We start from the raw sequence: 25,494 nt of genomic DNA, 5'->3' as shown, positions 1-25,494 counted from the left end.
TTCTTTCTTGCTTTTCTTCCCAGGCCACTGCACAAATGGAAGAGCGACTAGCAGAATTTATTTCCTCCAACACTCCAGACAGCGTGCTGCCCTTGGCAGATGGAGCCCTGAGCTTTATTCATCATCAGGTGATTGAGATGGCCCGAGACTGCCTGGATAAATCTCAGAGTGGCCTCATTACATCACAATACTTCTACGAACTTCAAGAGAATTTGGAGAAACTTTTACAAGATGTGAGTGTCCTTGTGCTGGGGTTCTGAAAAAACCTCCACCTGGTATTGGATTCATAATCCCAAGCTAAGATCAGGGCATTAGTGGTATTCTCAGTCTTCACAGACTGCTTGTTACCCACCCTCAAAGGTAGAGCTGAGGGACTTAGATTCCTCCTCAGTCCCCTGCAATTCTGAGAGAAGCCTGCTTGGTATCAAAGGAAGTCACTTCTGTTCCTTTTCTAAATCCAAAATTGTATTACTTTGTTTTATTACGCGAAGCTCCACCATGGGTAGTAGTCATAAGTATTTGACTAGGAGGTTTGCTACCCAAAGCCAAAAAGTGGCTCCAGTGGCTGTGACGGGCTTTCTTCTACTGGAAATACTGGTTTAAGCGAGGCTTCAGACTGTTTATCCTCAGCCAAGGGAAAACAGGTATGAGGCTTGCACGATGGGTTTAGCCATTTTCATGGTGAGAAGTTCTCAGTTGGGACTTACATGTTTTGAGACCTGATCCTCCCTGGTGTGAAAAAATCTCTGGGAGGCTAAAGGTAAAGTAATCCAGAGATGGCCAAGACCAAAGCACATGAGAGTTCTTAAGCACTGCTTCCTGCACGAGCGCTTCCTTTGCTATCAGCCTCTTGATTAAGGTGGCCAGATGCCATCTCACTCAGACCACAGTGGCTCCATGTTATCCATTAATACAGTTTGGGAGAGAGAGGATGTGCCTGTCCCCCCAGAGCTCATCACGTCACTAGAGAATTTCCCAGTCCAGAACCCCTTATTACCTCCAGACCAAGACCTCTCTCTCTGGAGTAGTACCAACTGAGCTGAGGGCCCAGGGCTAGTGATCAAAAGGACATCAGTGTGTTCGTCTAGAAATAAGAAGGAGCAGGGAGTTTAAACAAATTTTCAGAGAACAGTTGAATCTAGAGAAAGGTGACTAAAGATGATCATGATTATTGTTGTCAAGTAGTGGAAAGTTTCTCATATATAAAAGAGAGCAGATTGTTCTTAGTACCCCTGAAAGACATAATTAGTCCAGTGGGCAGAAGTTACAGCGAGAAAGGTTTTGATTTAATAGGTGAAAAAGTAGTTCCTTCTACAAAAATATCTTTTTGTGATTTCAGAAGAAATACTTAAAATGAAACATTGTAGAAGTATAACTTTAGAAAGCCAGAGTCCCATGAAAATCACTGGTAGCTGTTTGTTTCTGTTCAACAAAAGCTTTCTGACAGTTTTCCAGCAACGGAAAGGGGTACCCGAGAGACATATAGGAATCAGGATTACTGCGTCAGATAAAGGATTAATGTAGAGTAACTTCCAAGTTTCCTGGTATGTTTAAGATTTATCTTCTAAAATGCTAAAGTCAGAGCCTTGCCCAAAACCTTTAGGCATTTTCCCAGACTGACTGCTTGTGCGGTTAGGTTGTTTGATACAATAGGAAGAGCACTGAATTTGCAGCCAGTTTGTTGATCTGTTCCCTAATTTGCGAAGCCCTTGGAATGCAGAAAAGAATTCAGTGCAGGCTCTATCTTAGGGAATTCGCCATCGATGGGGTTACAGACCCATCAACATGTACTTAATAAAAATAACAGCTATTATTACACTGAATGCTTTATATGAATTCTCTCACTTCCACTGACTACAATACAATGTGATTGATGAGCACTAGAGATAAGCAGGTTCTGAGCACAGAGGAGGATATGCTGACTCTTTGTGGAAAGTTCAGGGAAGGCTAGATCTTAACAAACAGGTAGGAGTTCACTGAAGCTAGGAAACAGCATAAACCTCTTGCTAGGGCACAGTGGCTCATGCCTGTAATCCCAGCACTTTGGGAGGCCAGGATGGGAGGATCACTTGAGCCCAGGAGCTTGAGACCAGCCTGAGCAACAAAGTGAGACCCCCTCTCTACATTAGCCTGGCGTTTCACCATGTTGGCCAGGCTGGTCTCAAACTCCTGACCTCAAGTGATCGCCCTGCCTCGGCCTCTCAAAGTGCTGAGATTACAGGTGTGAGCCGCTACACCCGACCAGCTGGCAGATGAATTTGAAGAATTGGACTGGGGACCAGATGCTGAACGGCCTTGTGAAGAGCTTAGATTGTATCATGAAGGCAGTGGGTATCATCCAATGTGACAAATTGAAAAATGACCTGATCAGATTTTAGAATAATCAAAGTAACATTTATGGAGCATTTAATACATGCTAGACACTATATTACCTCGTTTAATTTATCTGATTAAATCTTCACAACTCTGTAAGGAAGGTACTTAATATTATTTCCTAAATTTACAGATAAGGAAACTAAGTTAGCTCAAGATAACTGATTTTTTTAAGTAGCAAAACCAGGACCCAGTCCCAGGTTTGGCTTATTCCAGAGCCTAAGATCATACATTTTCAAACAGTCAACAAACATTGACTGACATCTGCTGTATAGGAGGCATTCTGCTAGGCTTAGCATTTGAGGAAAGAAAAAGGGCCAGGTGCGGTGGCTCACTCCTGTAATGCCAGCACTTTGGGAGGCTGAGGCAGGCAGATCACCTGAGGTCGGGAGTTCCAGACCAGCCTGATCAACATGGAGAAAACCCATCTCTACTAAAAATACAAAATTAGCTGAGCATGGTGATGCATGCCTGTAATCCCAGCTGCTCAGGAGGCTGAGGCAGGAGAATCGCTTGAACTCAGGAGGCGGAGGTTGCGGTGAGCCAAGATCATGCCATTGCACTCCAGCCTGGGCAATAAAAGTGAAACTCTGTCTCAAAAAATAAAAATAAAAGAAAAAGACACAGAGCCTCTTTACTCACTAGACCCAGCAGTGTAGCTGTAGAGACAGACAGCTCTTTATGAAACAGCATGACAGTACCATGTGGTATGCATGAACAGCCAAGAGAACATGTTAAAGACAGCAATTCTTTTTCTTCTCGTGTGTGTGTATATGTGTGTTGGGAACAGGAGACAGGTTTTAAATGAATAAATGAGATTTCACCAACTGCTCAACCTTTCTCTTCATTTCATAACCAATACTTTAAAAGAAGAAAAGTCCTCATTTACTGTTTTTCTTTCCTTGTATCCTACTTACTACTCAATCTTCTGCCTTCCAGTTTCCCTTCCCACCAGTCTCAAAACTGTTCAGTCAAAATTCACCAAGGAACTCATTGGCCAATTGCCAAATCCTATGGCCACTTTCAGTTCCCATCTTCTGCCACCTCTCCATGGAGCACAGTGAATACTTCCTAAACTTCCTTCCCCAGTTGTCAATTCACCATTCTCACCAGTCTTGCTGCCTCTTCACAAGTTCCTTTGCTGCCCACGTCTTCCTACTGGTGTGTCACAGGGCACCATCCTGCATGCCTGGTCTCCCCTTTCTCCTTCCTCCACTCTCTCTCTGATGTCTTGCCACCTGCTCCCATGTCTTCAGTTGTCATCTCTACGCTGAGGACTCCCACATGTGGCTGCCACTCTTACTGTTCTCCTGAGCTTCAGATCAGCGCACCCAGCTGCCTGCTGGACTCCTCCACTTTGACCTCCCTATATTGGTTCTTATTCTTTTGTTGTGCTTAATAGAAACTGACTCAGAATAGTTTAAACAGTAAAGGGAAACATTATAAGAATAAAGGGGGTAGGTCTTAGATAACTGAAGTGAGGGATATAAACAGGCCTTAAGAAGGAACCAGAACTAGAAACCAGAAGCTCCGGGAAGCTCAGGAAGTCTTCATTCTTCCTTTTTCTGTATGCATCTTTTCCTCTATTTCCATGGTAGGTATGGCCATCCCTTTTCACAGTTCTTAAACAGTTCTGCCACACTGACGTTAACAATTGTCTTTCTATCCTTTTTTAAATTCCTAGGAAAGTGCTCCTCTCTGGTCAGCTATTAGAGGTGGGAGGGAAGGTGCAGACACACAGTACAAGTGTGGCTGCTAGAAACCAGAGCAGTTCTCAGGAAAAAAGAGAAAGGCCCATGGGCCAAGCAGATACCCAAGAGACTCTCATATAGGTGCCTGAAACTCTACACGCCCAGAACTGAGCTTATCTTTCTGCCTAGCTGTTCTTTCTCTAAAACCAAATGCAGTACATTCTTTACCTATCACCTAAATGGCTTCTTACAGTTACTATTTCACTTATTCATTGAAATTTTCCTAAAATTGAAGTTGTAGTTGCCTTCTGTTCGTGCTTCTTTCACCGCTTATCTGCTTCTGCAGTAGCCCACGTCTGTCCCCTTGTCTGCATTTTCTGCCTTGACCTATGCCTTTTTCATCTGAATTATTAGAATTGCCTGCCAATGAGTTTTCCTGCATTTAGCCTTGCCCTCTTTAGTGTACTCCCTACACTGCAGCCAGAGTGATCCTTCTGAAGTACCTTTCTGGTCATATCACTCCTCAGCTTTGAAGTCTTTCTACTCCTTACAGTCTAGGGTGGAAAGTGAACGTCAGTGAAGGCGCCCCTTGAGAGCTGCCCCTTGAGCTGGGGTCTGGAGGGTAAGTGAGGCTTGTTGGATGGAGGAGCAGGTACAGGGGCATTTCTTGGTGTCATGTAGTGTTCTAAAGCTCAAATGGCTCCCTATGAGCAACTCGCTCCCTCTCACAGCCAGCCAGCCTTCTCTGAGTTCCTTGCTTTGCGGAGCTCTCTATGCTACCGAACTGTTTCTCCCTGGAGTCAGCTCTGCCTTGTCTGGTCCTGCTTAGCCCAGCCACATTGGGCCAATAGATTAAGCAACGTTTCTTTTCTCTATAGGCTCATGAGCGCTCAGAGAGCTCAGAAGTGGCTTTTGTGATGCAGCTGGTGAAAAAGCTGATGATTGTCATTGCCCGCCCAGCACGTCTCCTGGAATGCCTGGTGAGTGGACTCTAGGAAAGTCGGGTGGGCAGATTTAGAGGAGGGCTATAGAGGAAGTATCCTGATGACAGCAAAACTGTGGTGGTAACCACTGCCATTTCTGTTGCTTAGGTCCTTATTTAAGTATGATTTGCCACCATTGGGGGACTAAACAGGTTTTTTTGAGGACAAATGTATGGTCCTAAGGGGACATGGCAGGGAGAATTATTAGTCTAGCCCACCCCCACATGAGCAGGGCTCATATCACTGGGGGTCTTGGGGATGAGAAGCATCAGGAGCATAGCCCAGTTTAGTGTGCACAAGTTGAGTCCTTCATTTTATCTTCAGCAATACTTGACTGAGTACCTACTTTGTGCTAGACACTGGAGATACAGACATGAATAAAGCACAGTTTCTGATCTTGGGATGTTTCCTCTACAGTGGAGTTGGGAAGCATAAGGCATGAGGACATGTAAATAGTAATTACAATACTGCAAGAAGTGTTGCAGTTGAGGTCAGTACACAGCGTAATGGGAACCTGGAAAAGGAAGTGCTTTAGTCTTCCCTGGAAGGAACATTCAGTGAATGCTCCCTGGGGGACCTGAGGCTTATTCAGCAAACTGAAGGATGAGTCTAAGTTTCCCAGATCGGGAGCATGGGAAGGAGCATTCAGTGGGGCACAGGGTGGATTTGAAGAAGTGCTGAGGGGTAAGCCTGGAAGGTAGGCTGTGACAGGGTCACGGAGGGTGTCGGGTTCTCGGCTCTGGAGTTTTTCATTACCCTTATGACCACTTGGAGGCACCAGAAAGTTTTGGTAAGAATGTGACATGGCCACATTTACTTTTTTCTTAAACAATATTATTAAGGTATAATTTTCATACAATAAAATATATCCCTTTGATGGTACAGTTCATTGAGATTTAACAAATACACACTTGTAGAAGCATAGCCACAGCTGACATAGAGAATATTTCTATCATATAAGTTCCCTTGTGCCCCTTTGAAGTCAGTCCTCTCTTCCTCCTGCTCCCAGACAATAACTTACCTGCTTTGTTTCACTAGGGATGGGTTTGCCTTGTGTACAGTTTCCTAGAAATGAAACCATGTTTCTGTGTGGTTTCTGTAGTATGTTCTGAGTTCCTTCACTCAGCATGTTTGTAGAAATTCATACATGTTGTTGCATGTATCAGTAATTGGTTCCTATTTATTTCTGTGTAAATATTACATCAGATTTAGTCCTAAGAAAGATTACTTTGGCTGCAACATGGATAGTGAATTGGAAGAGAGGGCAGGATGAGCCAGGGACATCAGGGTAGAGGTACTCAAAGCAATGCATGTGAGATGGGGTGCCAGAACTCAGACAATGAATGGTAGGATAACAGAGAGAAAGAGGTGGATTAGAGGGGTATTTATGAGAGAGACATTCTGACCAAATAGGAGCTAAGGAAGGATAAGAAGTTAAAAGGACTTCCAGGTCTGGCGTAGGTTATATCCAGATAAGTACAGTTCTCTGAAACAGTGAGGCCACAGGGAATGAGAACAGAGTTCAGAGCAGAGGCTAGTGCTGTGATAGAGCTTAGAGCCTCTCCCTCAGGAATATGAAGTCCTGGCTAAGCAGGGGCTTGGAGTCAGACCTGGGCTGAATGCTGGTTTTCTGTTCCTTCCTACTTCCGTGATTATGGACAGATCAGTGCATCCCTGCGAGCCTTGATTTCCTCAGTGAGGTCAAAGAGTTGCTAGAGGGTTTAACCCAGTGTGTGGCACTTAGTAGGCACTCAGTTATTATGTGCAGACAAGGATTGTGCTTTTCAATGGATCTCCAGCCTCTAGCACATAGGAGGTGCCCAGTAAATATTTAAAGGTATACATGCACCAGTAGGGCTGTGCCAAAGCTCTTATGAGCCATAATTGAGTGTGTGCCAGGACTGCTGTGGACTGGGCATCTGAATACACCAGACAGTGCCACCTGGCTGATGGAAAGCATGGGACCAGAACAATAGGCTGAGCTCTCTTTAGAGTAAAACCTCTAGTTCTTATTGCCAGGAAGACAGCATGTGCTTAGTATGTCCAATCTGGAGGTGACCTGTAAGACATCTTTGTCCCCATTCCTGTGATCCCTGAATCATGTTGTTTCTGAATATTCAGGGGTGGGAGTGTCCTGTCACAGAGAAAGTCTTGTTCATCTCAGTCTACTATATGCTCTAAAACCAAAGAGGCCAGCAGCTTTCGCTTATATCTGTCACCACTGACTACCTCTCTCCCTTGGTACAGGAGTTTGACCCTGAAGAGTTCTACCACCTTTTAGAAGCAGCTGAGGGCCACGCCAAAGAGGGACAAGGGATTAAATGTGACATTCCCCGCTACATCGTTAGCCAGCTGGGCCTCACACGGGATCCCCTAGAGGGTGAGCATGCTGCCTAGTGGCTGCAAAGAGGCCCCACCGCTGCTGGCAAGCTCTAATAGCAGGGAAGCTGCTTGGAAAAGAGACTTAGCTTGGACATGGACACAACATGGCCCCGGGGGCCTCAGGATTTTAGGAGATACACTGTGATCTCTGTGACAAAACAGTCTACTTTGGAACTGCTGTTCACATCTGTGTGATAGATCCCAACCTGGATTGCATTGGCCCGGCTGAGTTGCATTTAGAACCTCATTTCCAAAGAGGTCAACAACAAAGGGCCACAATCACATTTGCAAAAATGGTCACCTCCTCTGCAACTTGCCTCTCCTCTTGGCCACCTTACAGGTCTTCCTGTGTCTTTGGGGTGGTCTAACACAAGGCTTCAGAGGATATCGCCATTCTTCTGGGCTTCCTGCTGAACCCCTGCAGCAACCATGGGCTTCCAAGTCCCTGGTCTGTAGGTATCCTGCTCCTGCCTTCTGTGCTTCCCAGCCCCATCCAGTGAAGCAGTCTTGGCCAGCAGGATGGGAACTAGTAACCCAGTTTCAGGCCCTGTTTTCCAGGAAATGTCCCAAGTTTATAGAATTTGCCAGGCCCTGTGAATGGCAATGGACTTCTGGAAATGGGAGTAGCAGTAGGATTTGGCTTGTTTCCTGATCCAAAAGCTGGGACTACATTGGGTATAGTGCCATGGGACTGAATTCACATCCTAGGCTGATGCAAAAAGCATTAATGCCTACCCTACATGCACCTGTTGTGTGATCTGAGGATACTGCTGAGATACCTGACATTGCCACGCACACTTTTCTCTTGTGTCTTTGTTTCCAGAAATGGCCCAGTTGAGCAGCTGTGACAGTCCTGACACTCCAGAGACAGATGATTCTATTGAGGTAAAAACCCTCAGCTCCTACCCCATTCCTGGAGCCTGGGCCCTGTGAAGCAAAGAGCTATGAATTCTCTTTAAGAGAGTATCTGAGGAAGGGATGGGGGAGTTGGTGACAGCAAACGCTGAGAAGTCATTCTACTCCCAGAAGAATGGGCAGGAGACTGCACTAGAGCTGAGAGCTGAGAAGATGCTAGAGCCACAGCTTCTGCAAGGATATGGGCTCTGAGAAGCATGCCTATCTCCTGCCTTTTCCCTTGTCTTCCAGGGCCGTGGGGCATCTCTGCCATCTAAAAAGACACCCTCTGAAGAGGACTTCGAGACCATTAAGCTCATCAGCAATGGCGCCTATGGGTAAAGGCAGGGGTCAGGGTGTGGCCAGGACTGAAGCCAGGTCAGCCTTTGGTCTCTTCCATGTGAGAGTGTATGCTGCCCAGTCCTCTGGGCAGATGCCTCGGGGTGGACCTTCTCACTCCCAGAAGCCTCCTGGGTGGGCAGGAGTTCAGATTCCTCTGACATCCGATCATTGTTCCTTTCCCAGACAAGATTCCCAAGCCTCTTACTACCACGCATCCTCCCTTCCCTGAGCTCTGGGGAAGCATTGAGCCATGTCATCAGGACATGGTCTATCAAGAAATTTAAGAGTTCTATGGACCAGGGGGTCCCAGACCCTTCTCATTGATATGCATGCTCTTGCCCCCTTGTTCTGTGCATTAATTAAGCTGTGAGAGAAGGCAGTTTGGGTGGCAGAGAGCACAGCTCAGGTGCTGAGGGTCCATGGGGGATGGGCCGGACTGTGTTTCCCAGGGCTGTATTCCTGGTGCGGCACAAGTCCACCCGGCAGCGCTTTGCCATGAAGAAGATCAACAAGCAGAACCTGATCCTACGGAACCAGATCCAGCAGGCCTTCGTGGAGCGTGACATACTGACTTTCGCTGAGAACCCCTTTGTGGTCAGCATGTTCTGCTCCTTTGAGACCAAGCGCCACTTGTGCATGGTGATGGAGTACGTTGAAGGTACTGAGGCAAAGGTGGCCTGGCATGGAGGCCAAGGCACAATCTGAGACTTAGCCTTAAACAGGGACCAGCAGCTTTGTACGGAGGTGAAGTTTCAGGGCCCAGCTTTCCAGTCCACCTTTGGCATTGGTTTTTGCCTCAAGATCACAGAGACCATTTGGCCACAGTGGGCACAAAGCTCCCTACCTCTACCATGAGAGGCATTCATGGGCATTCATGGGCTGGGATAGGATGTAGCAGGCCAGCAGCTATAGAATCTTGCACCCCAAAGCCTGCACGCTGTCTACTGTTGATATCAGACAGCAACAGAGGAGGCAGCAGAGCTGCAAAAGCCCAGGATTGGGTGCTAGGCAGATTGCATCTGGACCCTCAGAAGAAAGGAAAGCCATTAATTACCCTGACTGGCTTGCAAAGGGGACACCCCTTAAAACCAAGCAAAATGCTCTGGGAGTAGAACAGAAGAGCAACATGGGGCATAGTTCTGGAGAGAGGCAGCAGCTTTGCCAGTGGCCTTCCCTCTCACCTCACTGTGTGTACAGCCTCCAAAGACACCGTGCCTAGTCTTGAAGCTGAAGCTGAACAAAACTGTCCTTTAGTGTTTAGTGGGTACATGCTGGGAGTTCATAGTGTTACTTTACTCAGAAACTAAAACCCAGTAAGAAGGAAGTAACATGAACAAATGTTAACGTCTCAGCCAGATGTGTTTACAATATGCAGTATTCCTGTCCTAAAATACTAGGCTGGTACGAAAGTAATTGCATTTTTGCCATTACTTTTAATAAAGGCCTCGGTTCCTTTCCTCTCTGGCCTGAAAAATGTCCATGACAGCTATCAGCAGATTCACTTTACTTTCCACCCCCCTCCATACCCTGTGTATTTTCATGCTGCTAATAAAGGCATACCAGAGACTGGGCAATTTACAAAAGAAAGAGGTTTAATGGACTTACAGTTCCATGTGGCTGGGGAGGCCTCACAATCATGGCAGAAGGTGAAAGGCATGTCTCACATGGCGGCAGACGAGAGAGAGCTTGTGCAGGGAAACTCCCCTTTATAAAACCATCAGATGGGCCGGACGTGGTGGCTCATGCCTGTAATCCCAGCACTTTGGGAGGCTGAGCCAGGTGGATCACCCGAGGTCAAGAATTCGAGACCAGCCTGACCAACATGGCAAAACCCCATCTCTACAAAAAATGCAAAAATTAGCTGGGTGTGGTGGTGCATGCCTGTGATCCCAGCTACTCGGGAGGCTGAGGCAGGAGAATTGCTTGAACCTAGGAGGCAGAGGTTGCGGTGAGCTGAGATCACACCACTGCACTCTAGCCTGGGTGACAGAGCAAGACTTTGCCTCAAAAAAATAAATAAATAAAAATAACCATCAGATCTCATGAGACTTACTCACTATCACAAGAATAGCATGGGAAAGACCTACTCCCATGGTTCAGTTATCTCCCTCCAGGTCCCTTCCCACAACACATGGGAATTATGGGAGCTACAATTCAAGATGAGCTATGGGTGAAGACACAGCCAAACCATATCACCCTGTCTCCCACCCATGCCAGCAGCAAAGGGGCTAGAATCAGAGTCTCCAGCACCAGGATATTCCATGAAGCTGTCTCCTCTGGGACCTCAGAAACTGCCAGATGGGAGCTGGCTAGCTAGAGCAGGGAACTGAATCCTTTCCTCATGGTAGCCTGGGCTTGTTGCAGGGGGAGACTGTGCCACTCTGCTGAAGAATATTGGGGCCCTGCCTGTGGACATGGTGCGTCTATACTTTGCGGAAACTGTGCTGGCCCTGGAGTACTTACACAACTATGGCATCGTGCACCGTGACCTCAAGCCTGACAAGTATGTCCACAATCTGTGTCCCTTGTCCAGTGTCTCCCTCTTGGGTCTCTAGATAAAATGTTGGCAAGCACAGTAGCTCTAAATCTATCTAGATGGCTACTGGGAAAACATGCTCCTGTGTGTGTCCATCTGGGCCTAGTTCTCTAGCCCCCCGACCACCCCAGATGCAGATCATTGCCTCAAGGTCTGGCTGGAACACTATAAAGCTTCGGTGACATGAAAGAGTCACTGAGGAGCCCCACTGAAGAAGCCAAGCAAGAACAAAAGAATAACCACATCTAGTAGATGGCTAAACAAGTGTCCTGACGTTTACTGACATCTACTCTGTGCCAGCACTATATTGTGGGTTTTTAAATGTAGTCCCTGGCATGTAGAACTTAAGTCTACAGTGGGAGACAGAAATATATGTATATAGGCTTCTTCTCAGAGGGTATTAGTCAAGTGGAAAAAGAAAGACCTGCTTTCTAAAGCAGGAGAGCAGAATGTGCAGAGGCACACAGGTGCGAGAGAACAGCACTTGTTCAGGAACTACAAATAGTACAATATGGCGACAGCTTAGATGGTGAGAGAGTAGTAAGAGAAAAGGCTAGAGAGAGAGGCAGGAACTAGTTCATCAGGGGCCTTTTGTTATATTTGGGTTTTACTTTAAAGGGGCCTAGAGAGTCTTGGAAGGGTCTGCTAACCAAAGATACGATAGAATGGCATGCCTAGATTATGGTTTAGGTTTAGAAAGCTCACTCTGCTGATGAAAAGAGACACTGAGACCACTGCCAAAGAGATACTGAGACCAGGGCAAGGACAGCAATGCCTGCAGCAGAACAGGGAGTTAGAATAGAAAGAAGAGGGGTAGCGTGGTGAAGTAGAAAGGAAAGAGGATCAGGCTGGGGTGGGGGTAGGAAAGGAAGTGAGGGAACAGAAGAAGCTGGGATATGTTCCAGATTTCCAGCTTGGGACTGGTGCAGGGTGATAAGCCTCTGTGGGAGAAAGTGGCTTTGACACAAGACAGACCTGAATTCAAATGGCCACTCTTCTGCTTATTAAGTCTGAGTTTGAGTCTATTAATTAAAATTTCCCTGACCCTCACGTTCCTCCTTTCTAAAATAGGGAATAATTACCCCTACCTTTGATGTGTTACTCTAGAAAACATTTCAGGGGCCAGAATATTTTGAAAGCACTTAGCATAGAGCTCAACAGATAACTGAAATTACTGTTTTTCACTGAGGAGGGGAACCAGTTGGGAGGCATGACTTTGTTTTGGACAGGTTGAGTTTGTGAAGCCTGTAAGACACATGGGCAGTTGGGTAGGCCTGGAGCTCAAAAAGGAAGTCAGAGCCAGAGGTACTATTTGGGGAATCATTAGAATAAAAGGGTGGCAGGGTAAAGCCTTCAGCACAAAATGAGTGGCTCAGGCAGAGTATATAAAGGGATCTTAGTTCTAGTTTCTCCCAACTAACCCTCTTCCCAAGACCAGCCATGGACATGGAACAAAATGATGTGTGCCCCCTGCCCCTCTCCCTGGGCCACTCAGGTTGGGAGAGGGGACTAGGAGTGGCTCCAGCAGCTGCCTTAGGATGAGGCTGATCTCAGCTCTGTAGAAGAAACTCTGTTCCTCAGCTGAATGACTCCTGCCCCCAATATAGGATACAGTTAGGGCAATACACAGAAGTGGAGTTGTGGGAATGGGCAAAAGGCAGGTTCGTTGCTTGTGCAGAATGCAGCACTCACACAGCCAGAGCGATTTACATTTCCACACCTGCCTGTCCCCGCCGCTGAAGCTACCCAGCTTATGTCTCACAGTAACCCCGTGGAAGCCTGAGTGGGGAAACTGGGCATATACTAAAATCGGTACTCTCAGAAAACCAGGAATAACTTCTTAATTTTATTCCTCCGGTCTCCTAGCCTCCTAATTACATCCATGGGGCACATCAAGCTCACGGACTTTGGACTGTCCAAAATTGGCCTCATGAGTCTGACAACGAACTTGTATGAGGGTCATATTGAAAAGGATGCCCGGGAATTCCTGGACAAGCAGGTAAGGAAGGGTAGTTGATACATTGGAGGTTAAATTCTAGGCCCTTGTCCTGGCGCAGTGTCTTATGCCCGTAATCCCAACCCTCTGGGAGGCTGAGGCAGGAGGATCGCTTGAGGCCAGCCTGGGCAACATAGTGAGACCCCATCTCTACATTTGTGTACACATACATAGATTCCAGGCCCTAGAATAAGGCTTTGAGGCCATATGCCTACCTTGTAGCTAGATGTTAAGATTGGGAACCCCTATCTTTTCTACCTTTGGGTTCCAGAGAGGCATTGAGATAGGTAGCACATTTGGAAAACAGGATGAGCCATGAGAATCATATGGATATAAAATCCAAAGTCATCTTCCTCCTCAGGGTTTGGGGAAAATAGGTCATGTAACTGTTAGCACAGAGTTTCATATGAGATCAGTCCTGAATCTCCCAGCCTGAATCAAGGACAAGACTCTCCTGGAGCCTGAGGTTCTTGGAACACAGCTCTGAATTTCCATTGGGCTGTGGCCCAGTGTCCTGAGAGGCAGCCTCTGGATGTTCCCTGGTTTGACATTTCAGGTTGTGACTGTTCACCAGTCCCTGTAGTAGTTACGTGACTGATAACGGTCTGTTTTGTTAGAGGCTGGAGTGCAGAGGCCAATTGTGGGATCAGATGCCAGAGGTGGGTGTTGAGGGCTTAAGGGATGGTAGTTCCGGGCTAGAATGAGACATTTTTGTTAATTAGGAAATACCTACTGACAGTTCCGACTCTTGTTTCCTGGGGCTTCTGTTGATCTTGTTCATTAACTAAGGTGGGCTGAGTCTTCATTCAGATACTCTTCTGCTCAAGGTGGGAGCATCCCCCATCTTCGGCTGTCATGCCAGTCAGCAGCCTCAGGAGGCTGAGCCAGCCTGGCTTTTCTGTGCCCAGGTATGCGGGACCCCAGAATACATTGCGCCTGAGGTGATCCTGCGCCAGGGCTATGGGAAGCCAGTGGACTGGTGGGCCATGGGCATTATCCTGTATGAGTTCCTGGTGGGCTGCGTCCCTTTTTTTGGAGATACTCCGGAGGAGCTCTTTGGGCAAGTGATCAGTGGTAGGTACTATCCCCCTGGCCCAGTGGGGAAACAGAGTCTGGATCCACAAATATGATATTTGCAGGCAGCTCGTGAGGCCTGTGAGCTCTTGTTCTGAACTCACCATGTGAGTTTGTGATGTCTGCTGCTTTGGGGGTGGGTGTCTCTGTGTTTCTGCATGTACATACATGTGCACACTGTGTCCCCTGGGTCTTCACGTCTCCCATATACACCTGGGTGTTCCTGTCTGTATGTGCACATCCCATAAGTGTGAGGGGTATGTCTGTGTATGTTTTGTGGAGTATAAAAGCAGGGTGAGCTAGAGCTTTGCAGTGCCTGCTGTGGATCAAAGATCAAGCTATGGTCTAGGAACCTATAGAATTTAAGGACTGGGGTCCCAGGCAAGGCTTTCAGGGGCTCCGGGCTGGGTCCTTTTTGCCTTCTTTTCTTTCCCTGTTCTGGGACCCTCTTCTGCATCTCTCCACTCTACCCACAATTTCTCCTTTCCCTCTCACCCCTGATGACTTCAGACGAGATTGTGTGGCCTGAGGGTGATGACGCACTGCCCCCAGACGCCCAGGACCTCACCTCCAAACTGCTCCACCAGAACCCTCTGGAGAGACTGGGCACAGGTAGGGCAGGCGCCGATAACTTTTCTCGCTACTTGGAAAAGGGGTAAGGGAGGCTGAGTCATGTACCCTGGAGGTTCAGGCTTCAGTTATGGGCAGCCCCTCTGGATCCTGAAACTGTGCCCTGCTCTCTGTAGGCAGAAAAGGGAAGATGCTTGAGCTGATCCCCTAGGTATAGCTTCTGAAGGTCTGGCTTCTTACTAGATTTGCTGACCTGGACTCCATGTGGCTCATCCTACCCCCTTGCCCATGCCCTCCCTGTCCACAGGCAGTGCCTATGAGGTGAAGCAGCACCCATTCTTTACTGGTCTGGACTGGACAGGACTTCTCCGTCAGAAGGCTGAATTTATTCCTCAGTTGGAGTCAGAGGACGATACTAGCTATTTTGACAGTAAGGCCACCAATGGGTGGGGTGGAGTATGGGTCCTACCTGTTTGCCTAGAAACACCTGTGCACACTGAACTTGCATTGGGAGCAACTTCCCAGGGCTCTGCTGAAATCTAATGGGGTCACAAGGAGGCCACCAGCAGGGCTCTGAAGGGAAGTGTCCTTTATGTCTGGCCTAGCCCGCTCAGAGCGATACCACCACATGGACTCGGAGGATGAGGAAGAAGTGAGTGAGGATGGCTGCCTTGAGATCCGCCAGTTCTCTTCCTGCTCTCCAAGGTTCAGCAAGGTGTGACTGAGGAGGCCCAGAATGGGCAGAACAGGCTGGAGAATCAGAAGAAGAGGGCCTGTCAAAGGGCACACCTGGGGCAGGCTCAGGGAGTTGGGGTTGGGGCCACCTCTAGAAAAAGAGGAGCCAAGGGCTGGGGCTACATATAGCTATATATAGGTGCTTCTAGAACCACTGCAGTCCCTGACATGAGATGCCAGGTCAGATCAGTGGAATAACTGCTTCCCCAGATATTCAGCAGGGGTGCGTGGAGGAGGGACGGAGCCGACTGGTTCAAATTCCTAGGTTTCCAATGCCAAGGATGCTTTATGCCACTTGGGAGGTACGGCTGCCAGAGCCCATCCCCAGCACATCCCGTGCCCACAGGTGTACAGCAGCATGGAGCGGCTCTCACTGCTCGAGGAGCGCCGGCCACCACCCCCGACCAAGCGCAGCCTGAGTGAGGAGAAGGAGGACCACTCAGATGGCCTGGCAGGGCTCAAAGGCCGAGACTGGAGCTGGGTGATTGGTTCCCCTGAGATGTGAGCACCCAGAGTTCACCCAGGGTGGGCGACACAGCCGTCCCTGCATTGTCACAGATGATGGGAGAGATTCCGATGCCAGGGAGGAGTGCAGGAGGCAGGGAGGGGGCATTCACAAGGGTGGCTCCTGGAGGAATGTCTGCGGAGGAAAGTTCTGTTACTATAACCCTTGTGTGCCCCTAAGGAGACCTGGCAGGAGGAGGGGGACCACCTGGGTCATCTCACCCCAGGCCTTGTGTCTCATAGATTACGGAAGCGGCTGTCAGTGTCTGAGTCGTCCCACACAGAGAGTGATTCAAGCCCTCCAATGACAGTGCGACGCCGCTGCTCAGGCCTCCTGGATGCACCTCGGTTCCCGGAGGGCCCTGAGGAGGCCAGCAGCACCCTCAGGAGGCAACCACAGGAGGGTATATGGGTCCTGACACCCTCCTCTGGAGAGGGGGTATCTGGGCCTGTCACTGAACGCTCAGGGGAGCAGCGGCCGAAGCTGGATGAGGAAGCTGTTGGCCGGAGCAGTGGTTCCAGTCCAGGTATGGCCCAGTGGGCAGCCAAAGGACCTAAGCTGGAGGATACTGCAGGGCGGGGAGGCTCAGCGGCATCGCAGGTCTCACTGCTCACTTGGGCCTACAGCTATGGAGACCCGAGGCCGTGGGACCCCACAGCTGGCTGAGGGAGCCACAGCCAAGGCCATCAGTGACCTGGCTGTGCGTAGGGCCCGCCACCGGCTGCTCTCTGGGGACTCAACAGAGAAGCGCACCGCTCGCCCTGTCAACAAAGTGATCAAGTCTGCCTCAGCCACAGCCCTCTCACTCCTCATTCCTTCGGGTGAGGCCCCTGGGGAGCTGGGATAAAACTCACAGGAAGGGCCTTGGAATCTCTAGGCCTTAGCAGGGTTCTGCACGTGGCAGCGGTGTGTGTGTGTGTGTGTGTGTGTGTGTGTGTGTGTGTGTAGCAGGGATCTGAGAGACTGTGGTCTCTGAAGGTGTGTATTGGTGTCTGGGGTTGTGTATACATGTGCCAGAAGGCAGGACAGCACCATGTCACAAGTGCAGGCTTTGGGGCAGAGAGCTCACACTCAAATCCTGGCTCCATCACTAATGGACTCTTGACTTTGAGCAAGTTGCTTAACTCCTCTAAGCCTCAAGTTTCTCATCCAAAAATGTGGATATAATAGTGGCCAGCTCATAGGTTGTGACATTTCAATATGTATGACAACCTTATATAGTCCCTGATACATAAATGCTAGCTAGCTGCCATTTCTCATCACCACCACCGTCTCTTGGGGTCTGGACACGGGAGAGGGCTTCACAGGTCAGGGGCTGTGGGGAAAATGGACCGGGGCTCAGGCTCTGTCTGTGACTAGAGTTGTGCTGACATCAACAGACTGGACCGGGGGCCAGGCCAAGGCCCTCTGACCCACTAAGTCCTGGCTTCTCCTTCTCCAGAACACCACACCTGCTCCCCGTTGGCCAGCCCCATGTCCCCACATTCTCAGTCGTCCAACCCATCATCCCGGGACTCTTCTCCAAGCAGGGACTTCTTGCCAGCCCTTGGCAGCACGAGGCCTCCCATCATCATCCACCGAGCTGGCAAGAAGTATGGCTTCACCCTGCGGGCCATTCGCGTCTACATGGGTGACTCCGATGTCTACACCGTGCACCATATGGTGTGGGTATGTCTGACCATCCAGACCTGCTGTCTCCCTGCTTCATCATCCTTCCAGCTTCCCCTTTGTGAAGCCCATCTGTCCCTGCTCGGGGATCAAAGGGTGGTGGTGAAGGGGCTCACAGCTTAATGTCCAGAACCATACTTCGTGTTCAGGCTCCAGTCTGAGTACTGTTCTCTTCCTGGGGCAGCACGTGGAGGATGGAGGTCCAGCCAGCGAGGCAGGGCTTCGTCAAGGTGACCTCATCACCCATGTCAATGGGGAACCTGTGCATGGCCTGGTGCACACAGAGGTGGTGGAGCTCATCCTGAAGGTTAGTGCTGGGCGTGCTGCCCACATGGTCCCTGAATGACCTCAGCCTGTGAGTCTGTGATGGCACTTAGGGGAGTGGGTGAGTTGGGTGCACACACATCTACACCGAGTATGGATGTAGGTAGACACAGGCCGGGCGCAGTGGCTCATGCCTGTAATCCCAACACTTTGGGAGGCTGAGGCAGGTGGATCACTTGAGACCAGAAGTTCGAGACCAGCCTAGCCAACATGGTGAAACCCTGCCTCTACTAAAAATACAAAAAAAAAAAAAAAAAAATGCCCGGGTGTGGTGGCTCACGCCTATAATCCCAGCACTTTGGGAGGCCGAGGCGGGTGGATCACCTGTGGTCAGGAGTTTGAGACCAGCCTGCCCAACGTGGCAAAACTCTGTCTCTACTAAAAATACAAAAATTAGCCAAGCGTGGTGGTAGGCACTTGTAATCCCAGCTACTCGGGAGGCTGAGGAAGGAGAATCGCTTGAACCCGGAAGGCAGAGTTTGCAGTGAGCTGAGATCACACCACTGCACTCCAGCTTGGGAGACACAGCGAGACTCTGTTTCCAAAAAAAAAAAAAAAAAATTAGCCGAGTGTGGTAGCACATGCCTGTAATCCCAGCTACTTGGGAGGCTGAGGCAGAAGTGCTTGAACCCAGGAGGCAGAGGTTGCAGTGAGCTGAGATCGCACCACTGTACTCCAGCCTGGGTGACAGTGAGACTCTGTCTTAACAAAAAAAAAGATGTAGGTACATACAGAACTTGAATGTGGCACAACAGAGAGTTTTCTCCACAAGGCAGTACCCTCCCTAAGGCCCAGGGATCCTTCTGAGCTGTGGGTAGGGCTGCAGAATGGGACTGGTTAGCCTGTTTTCTACCTTCTTACCCCAAACCACTCTGGGGCTCCAATGGGAGCCATTTCCTCATCTGCGAAGACAATAATATAGGCCTGTGGTTTAGATGTGTTAGTGCAGGGGCAAAAGCTGGAGCTGTGGTATAGCCATGCCAGGAGGGAAGGATTGGGGGAGTGGAGGGGCAAGAATATGGCTCCAGCTTAGCCTAGGCCTCATGCTCTGCTCCCCAGAGTGGAAACAAGGTGGCCATTTCAACAACTCCCCTGGAGAACACATCCATTAAAGTGGGGCCAGCTCGGAAGGGCAGCTACAAGGCCAAGATGGCCCGAAGGAGCAAGAGGAGCCGCGGCAAGGATGGGCAAGAAAGGTGAGCCAGGCGCAGTCCAGAGGGTTTTCTCTGAGCCACATGAGTGCTGGTACGTGGTGGGTGCCTTGGCCCTGGGGGGGTCCAGTGTGTGCTGTGCTCACTGCACCGACTCAGCCTTTGACCCTCATCCCCACAGCAGAAAAAGGAGCTCCCTGTTCCGCAAGATCACCAAGCAGGCATCCCTGCTCCACACCAGCCGCAGCCTTTCTTCCCTTAACCGCTCCTTGTCATCAGGGGAGAGTGGGCCAGGCTCTCCCACACACAGCCACAGCCTTTCCCCCCGATCTCCCACTCAAGGCTACCGGGTGACCCCCGATGCTGTGCATTCAGGTACGAAGGGCTCCCTGCATATCAGTGACAACCCCTGGGACATAGGAGAGTTCCTAGGCCCTGTGTGCTTCTCACAGATCCCATTCTGAATCTCTCATTTAGCCCACCCCCTGAAAGATCCTGTAGTCTTGGGAAGGAATTAATTGATGGGGAAGGGGGTAGCTTGGTTTCTGGGATGTAACAGGGCTAAGCGCTGTCTTGCCCTTGAGTCACTTCTAACAGCTAACACTGCTCTGCTTTTGTCTGTCTGTCTGTCTGTCTCTGTACAAAGTGGGAGGGAATTCATCACAGAGCAGCTCCCCCAGCTCCAGCGTGCCCAGTTCCCCAGCCGGCTCTGGGCACACACGGCCCAGCTCCCTCCACGGTCTGGCACCCAAGCTCCAACGCCAGTACCGCTCTCCACGGCGCAAGTCAGCAGGCAGCATCCCACTGTCACCACTGGCCCACACCCCTTCTCCCCCACCCCCAGCAGCTTCACCTCAGCGGTCCCCATCGCCCCTGTCTGGCCATGTAGCCCAGGCCTTTCCCACAAAGCTTCACTTGTCACCTCCCCTGGGCAGGCAACTCTCGCGGCCCAAGAGTGCGGAGCCACCCCGTTCACCACTACTCAAGAGGGTGCAGTCGGCTGAGAAACTGGCAGCAGCACTTGCCGCTTCCGAGAAGAAGCTAGCCACTTCTCGCAAGCACAGCCTTGACCTGCCCCACTCTGAACTAAAGAAGGAACTGCCGCCCAGGGAAGTGAGCCCTCTGGAGGTAGTTGGAGCCAGGGGTGTGCTGTCTGGCAAGGGGGCCCTGCCAGGGAAGGGGGTGCTGCAGCCTGCTCCCTCACGGGCCCTAGGCACCCTCCGGCAGGACCGAGCCGAACGACGGGAGTCACTGCAGAAGCAAGAAGCCATTCGTGAGGTGGACTCCTCAGAGGACGACACCGAGGAGGGGCCTGAGAACAGCCAGGGTGCACAGGAGCTGAACTTGGCACCTCACCCAGAAGTGGGCCAGAGTGTGGCCCCCAAAGGAGGAGGGGAGAGTGGGGAAGAGGATCCTTTCCCGTCCAGAGACCCTAGGAGCCCAGGCCCAGTGGTCCCAAGCCTATTGACAGGAATCACACTGGGGCCTCCCAGAATGGAAAGTCCCAGTGGTCCCCACAGGAGGCTCGGGAGCCCACAAGCCGTTGAGGAGGCTGCCAGCTCCTCCTCACCAGGCCCCAACCTGGGTAGGTCTGGAGCCACAGACCCCATCCGTCCTGAAGGTTGCTGGAAGGCCCAGCACCTCCACACCCAGGCACTAACAGCACTTTCTCCCAGCACTTCAGGACTCACCCCCACCAGCAGTTGCTCTCCTCCCAGCTCCACCTCTGGGAAGCTGGGCATGTGGTCCTGGAAATCCCTTATTGAGGGCTCAGACAGGGCATCCCCAAGCAGAAAGGCAACCATAGCAGGTGGGCTAGCCAACCTCCAGGATTTGGAAACCACAACTCCAGCCCACCCTAAGAACCTGTCTCCCAGGGAGCAGGGGAAGACACAGCCACCTAGTGCCCCCAGACTGGCCCATCCACCTTATGAGGATCCCAGCCAGGGCTGGCTATGGGAGTCTGAGTGTGCACAAGCAGTGAAAGAGGATCCAGCCCTGAGCATCACCCAAGTGCCTGATGCCTCAGGTGACAGAAGGCAGGACGTTCCATGCCGAGGCTGCCCCCTCACCCAGAAGTCTGAGCCCAGCCTCTGGAGGGGCCAAGAACCACAGGGCCATCAAAAGCATCGGGATTTGGCATTGGTTCCAGATGAGCTTTTAAAGCAAACATAGCAGTTGTTTGCCATTTCTTGCACTCACACCTGTGTAATATATGCTCCTGGAAACCATCTTTATGTCTTTTGCTTGCTTGTTTTCCTTCGGTCAACCCACATGTAATTAGGTCCTGTGTTGCTGCTGGGAATATAGTGGTGAATAAAACAGTTTCCACCATCAGGGGAGGGCAACCTAACCCAGCTTGACTTCCCAAAGGCTTTGATATTTGAGCTCAAACATGAAGAATAGATGATAGGTAGTAGTTTGCTGGGTGTGGAAGAGTGGAGGTTGGCTTAAGAAAGGCTGTCCAGGCAACGTTTAGCATATACAGTATACCTGGCATGGCATATTCAAGGAACCAAAGATAATTCAAAATAGAAATGGGTCTGGCAAGTGAGGCAAGGGTCATGTCTAATGTCCTTCCAGGAGGTTTGACTTTGTGAAGGTGATGGGGAACCAGAAAATACCATGTAGCAACTAAAATTCCTTCATAGATGATAAGGGTACTCAGATCGATGCCCATGGTAATGCAGCTTGGGTAGAACTGGGGTTAGAACGTAGGTCTCCCTTGGACTCCAGAACTCACATGTCTCTCCTAACTTGGATTGCCTCAGCCAGGAAATGAGGAGGGGAAGAAGTGAGAGGAGGCAAAGAGTTTAACTTTGGGTGTGTTTGAGATAGAAGACAGAAGCAGCAACCAGAAGAGTCATAAAGTCTATGGGAGGAGTTTTAAAATGGACAGAGAAGTTAACTTGATAAATGCCAAGGTAAGGGTGAGATGAAAACAGACAGCTGCCAGTCGTATTTAGTAATAAGCCCTTCATGATTATAGCCAGTGAGCTCTTCCTGGGCTGTTGCAGGTAGAGGCCTCAGCACTGGAGGTGGATAGACATTGTGTGTGCAGCCCGCATTGAGTAGAACTTCATTTGATGGTAATGTGGGAGGAAGGGGGAGGACATAAGTGGGACCAGTGCCAGGGGAGTCAGGAGGTGGCATCACAGGGCAGGCAGTGGGGCTTGGTAGAGTACCAAGGCTTTGTCTCCATAGTGATGGACTTCAGAAACTGTCTTGCACTGGTTGCACTGATCGTCCCACAATCCAGTGCCTAGGTCTGTGTTAGGAGGCCTGGAGACGAAAATGCCACTGGGCCATTGCCTGCAAAGGCTTTGGCCACCAGAGGGCGCACTGTATCCACAGTGGCAGAGCCCATTTGTGCAGCTATTTAGCCCCTCAGCCTTCTAGTCCTCTCTGCTTCATTCATTCACAGCGGACCCTGGGCTAAGGTACCGGGACCTGGGCAGACAGATCACAGGTTGTGAGCTGGAGAATGGCAGGGGCATGACTGAGGGAGCAAATGCCCCGTGCATGTAGGGATCTAGTCAGAAGCACCGCACCACAGGTGAAAAGGATGTTGGGAACTGCCCTCCTAGAGGGTTGGAAATGGGGACGGGAGGAGGAAGCACAGAGATGCTAAACATCCTGTACCACATTGGGCAACTGCCCCAAGTGTCAGTGGTGTTCCCCTTGAGAAACTGGTGGGATTATCCTGAGGGTAGTGAAGAGTTTCTAAAAGGTAACTTCAGGGAAGTGGTATTATCATTTGTTTTAGGAAGATCACTGGCTGCAGTATAGAGAGGCTGGAGTGGAGTGAGCGTACCACAGAGGATGATGTAGTGACCCATTTTGGTGGTCTGAACTAGAACAGCAACAGTGAGGAGGTAAGGAAGGAAAGGGTGGGAAGCTGGACATCTAGACTTGGGAGCCATCAGGAAGTAGAGGGCAATGAAAGCCACAGGAGATGAGGACTGTCCAGGGAACATACGCAGAATGAGGAAGAAGTCCCGAGATACTGGCACTAGCTGAGGGGATAGAGTCAGTGAAAAGTTGAAGGTGGGGAATGAGATCCTGAATCAGGGAGAAAGAAGCCAGACCATCTAATTTTGTAATTCACCCTAAGATCAATGGAGACTTATTTAATGCTTTACACAGGTTCAGATTTGTATTTTGAAAAAATGACTGGTTGCTATAATGAGAATGGATCTGAGGGGGACAAGAATGGAAGAAGGGGGGCCTTCCAGGATCAAGGGTGCAGATGGTAGTGAAGCAGTGAAGTCAGAAGTGGTGTTTTGACTTCACCTACGTGGTGAAGGACTTTAGGTATGAAGCAGAGGGCTATCAAGGATGATGACTGACTACATTTTTGACTTACATAACCAGATGAATTGTATTTCCATTCACCGAAATAAGAAACAAGGAAGAAAACCAGAGATAAGTAGTTCAGTGCTGCATTCCATACGCTAAATATTAAGTAGCTTCCAGTAGAGGTCTGGGCAAGTGAAATAAACAGATGTAATCAGCCTAGAGATGGTAGGTGGATTCATGGCTGTGGATAAAACTGCCAGGTAAAATGGCGTTAAGTGAGAACTTGAAGGAATCCAGGAGACGTAAAAGAACAGTCAGATGTCAGAAGAATATTAGATTAATGAGTTGTAATAGAGTCCCTGAAGGAGCTTTCCATGGAGAGGATAGTTAACAGTGATGGTTATTGAAGGCATCAAGAAAGCAGTTTCAAACAGTGGTGGAACCAGTACTGAAATACTTGAGATGGGGAAATAAGGAAATTTAAGACAGCTCTTTCCAGAGGCTTGGCTTTGAAGAGGAGAAAAGAGATAAAGGTATATGGGATGATTGAGTAGGGATTAGGGGAGTAGAATGAGAAACAACCAACCATGTTTAAATGTCAATGGAAATGATCCACTTGAAGTAAAGAAAGAATTGATCTTAATCTTGGGAGATTCCTGAGGTGGAAGAAAATAGATTCCAAAATACATGTGGAAGGACTGGCTTTAGTTGGAGGGGACTATTGTAATTTAACAGATGGGAGGGAGAATAATTATGTAGATATAGATAAGGTTGTAGGTTTGGTGGTAGGAAGGTGAGTGAATTCATAGCCAATCATACTTTTTCTGCCAAGTAAACAAGTTTGTTTTTTTGAGACGGAGTCTCCCTCTGTTGCCCAGGCTGGAGTGCAGTGGCGTGGCCTCGGCTGACTACAACCCCTGCATCCCAGGTTCAAGCAATTCTTATGCCTCAGGCTCCCGAGTAGCTGGGATTACAGGTGCATGCTACCACGCCCAGCTAATTTTTGTATTTTTAGTAGAGACAGGGTCTCACCATGTTGGCCAGGCTGTTCTCGAACTCCTGACCTCAGGTGATCCGCCTGCCTCGGCCTCCCAAAGTGCTGGGATTACAGGCGTGAGCCACCACGCCCAGCCCCAAGTAAACAAGTTTGAAGTGTTGGTGAGACACCCAGGAGCCCAGTGGAAACATCCAGCCAGCAGGTACAGTTCAGAAGAAAGAACTGGGAAGGAGCTAGGAATTTGAGCATCCTAAACACAGAAGTGCGAACAACTCTGGGATTAGGAGAAATCCATAGTTCCTGGAAGTGGTCTTGGGATGCTGTGTAGCTAAAGTGTAGTGGGGAGAAAAGACATAGGCAAGGTCACTTAGAACAACATTCTGTTCCCTGCCCAATCTGACTTATTTGTAATTGAGTACACATGGGTGGGGCCTGAGACATGGATGAGCGCTGCAATATCCTATGCAACAAGAGGTTATCACATGTTGGCTCATTACGTTCCCAGAATACAGGAACCTCAACAGTGTGCCTTCGCAGGAGATGACAAGGGCCTGGGGCAATAAAAGGATAGATTATAAAGCTGGGCCCCTTTCCCCCTCCCCCAGAGTAGAATGTGGAAACACTTTTCATTCTAGGCAGAAACATGAGAACCAATAAACAGCTTATTAGTCAGGAGTGGGCAGTGAGGTGTGGAGGAAATGGCATTGTTTTAATTTTCTCAGAGTCAGTATCTGAGACTTCCTGTGTCTGTGTTCGGTGGACAGGACTCCGGCATCATGCCTAGTTGGAGTCAATGTCCTCCCCTAGGAAGAAAAGAGCCTCTGGCTGCCCCAGTTCAGCCCCAGTACTAGTTTTTTGGTGCTTACTGGAGAGAAGGTTTGGAAGTTTCAAGGGCTGTTCAACACCTGAGTACTCTTCTCTCTTGACCCCCACTCTGCCCCCAGCCCACCCCTTCATAGCATGAAGACAAAAAA

At 49.6% G+C, this 25,494-nt stretch overlaps 1 protein-coding gene across 12 annotated transcripts in view; it reads left to right on the top strand.

The window, feature by feature from the left end:
- Nucleotides 1-21,455, top strand: part of MAST2 (microtubule associated serine/threonine kinase 2) — a 239,566-nt gene extending 218,111 nt beyond the window's left edge. For 4 of the 12 annotated variants that reach the window (XM_055255357.2, XM_055255355.2, XM_063627590.1 and 1 more), the window contains 20 exons: nucleotides 24-233; nucleotides 4,943-5,044; nucleotides 7,295-7,427; nucleotides 8,253-8,314; nucleotides 8,576-8,661; nucleotides 9,115-9,323; nucleotides 11,030-11,168; nucleotides 13,068-13,200; nucleotides 14,106-14,271; nucleotides 14,782-14,883; nucleotides 15,149-15,271; nucleotides 15,447-15,556; nucleotides 15,923-16,077; nucleotides 16,324-16,607; nucleotides 16,708-16,902; nucleotides 17,523-17,749; nucleotides 17,934-18,056; nucleotides 19,133-19,269; nucleotides 19,406-19,599; nucleotides 19,871-21,455. In XM_055255357.2, the coding sequence (XP_055111332.1) occupies nucleotides 24-233; nucleotides 4,943-5,044; nucleotides 7,295-7,427; nucleotides 8,253-8,314; nucleotides 8,576-8,661; nucleotides 9,115-9,323; nucleotides 11,030-11,168; nucleotides 13,068-13,200; nucleotides 14,106-14,271; nucleotides 14,782-14,883; nucleotides 15,149-15,271; nucleotides 15,447-15,556; nucleotides 15,923-16,077; nucleotides 16,324-16,607; nucleotides 16,708-16,902; nucleotides 17,523-17,749; nucleotides 17,934-18,056; nucleotides 19,133-19,269; nucleotides 19,406-19,599; nucleotides 19,871-21,399 (4,419 nt within the window). In that variant the 3' untranslated portion in view covers nucleotides 21,400-21,455. The remainder of the gene's footprint in view (nucleotides 1-23; nucleotides 234-4,942; nucleotides 5,045-7,294; nucleotides 7,428-8,252; nucleotides 8,315-8,575; nucleotides 8,662-9,114; nucleotides 9,324-11,029; nucleotides 11,169-13,067; nucleotides 13,201-14,105; nucleotides 14,272-14,781; nucleotides 14,884-15,148; nucleotides 15,272-15,446; nucleotides 15,557-15,922; nucleotides 16,078-16,323; nucleotides 16,608-16,707; nucleotides 16,903-17,522; nucleotides 17,750-17,933; nucleotides 18,057-19,132; nucleotides 19,270-19,405; nucleotides 19,600-19,870) is intronic. The other 8 variants (XM_063627592.1, XM_063627589.1, XM_055255358.2 and 5 more) reach the window with 3 other exon arrangements.
- Nucleotides 21,456-25,494: the final 4,039 nt, after the last annotated feature.

This window comes from Symphalangus syndactylus, chromosome 12, assembly GCF_028878055.3.
Source record: "Symphalangus syndactylus isolate Jambi chromosome 12, NHGRI_mSymSyn1-v2.1_pri, whole genome shotgun sequence".
Classification (NCBI taxonomy): Eukaryota; Metazoa; Chordata; class Mammalia; order Primates; family Hylobatidae; genus Symphalangus; species Symphalangus syndactylus.
The sequence above is the reverse complement of the archived record's forward strand: the minus strand, read 5'-3'. Positions and strand labels throughout refer to the sequence as shown.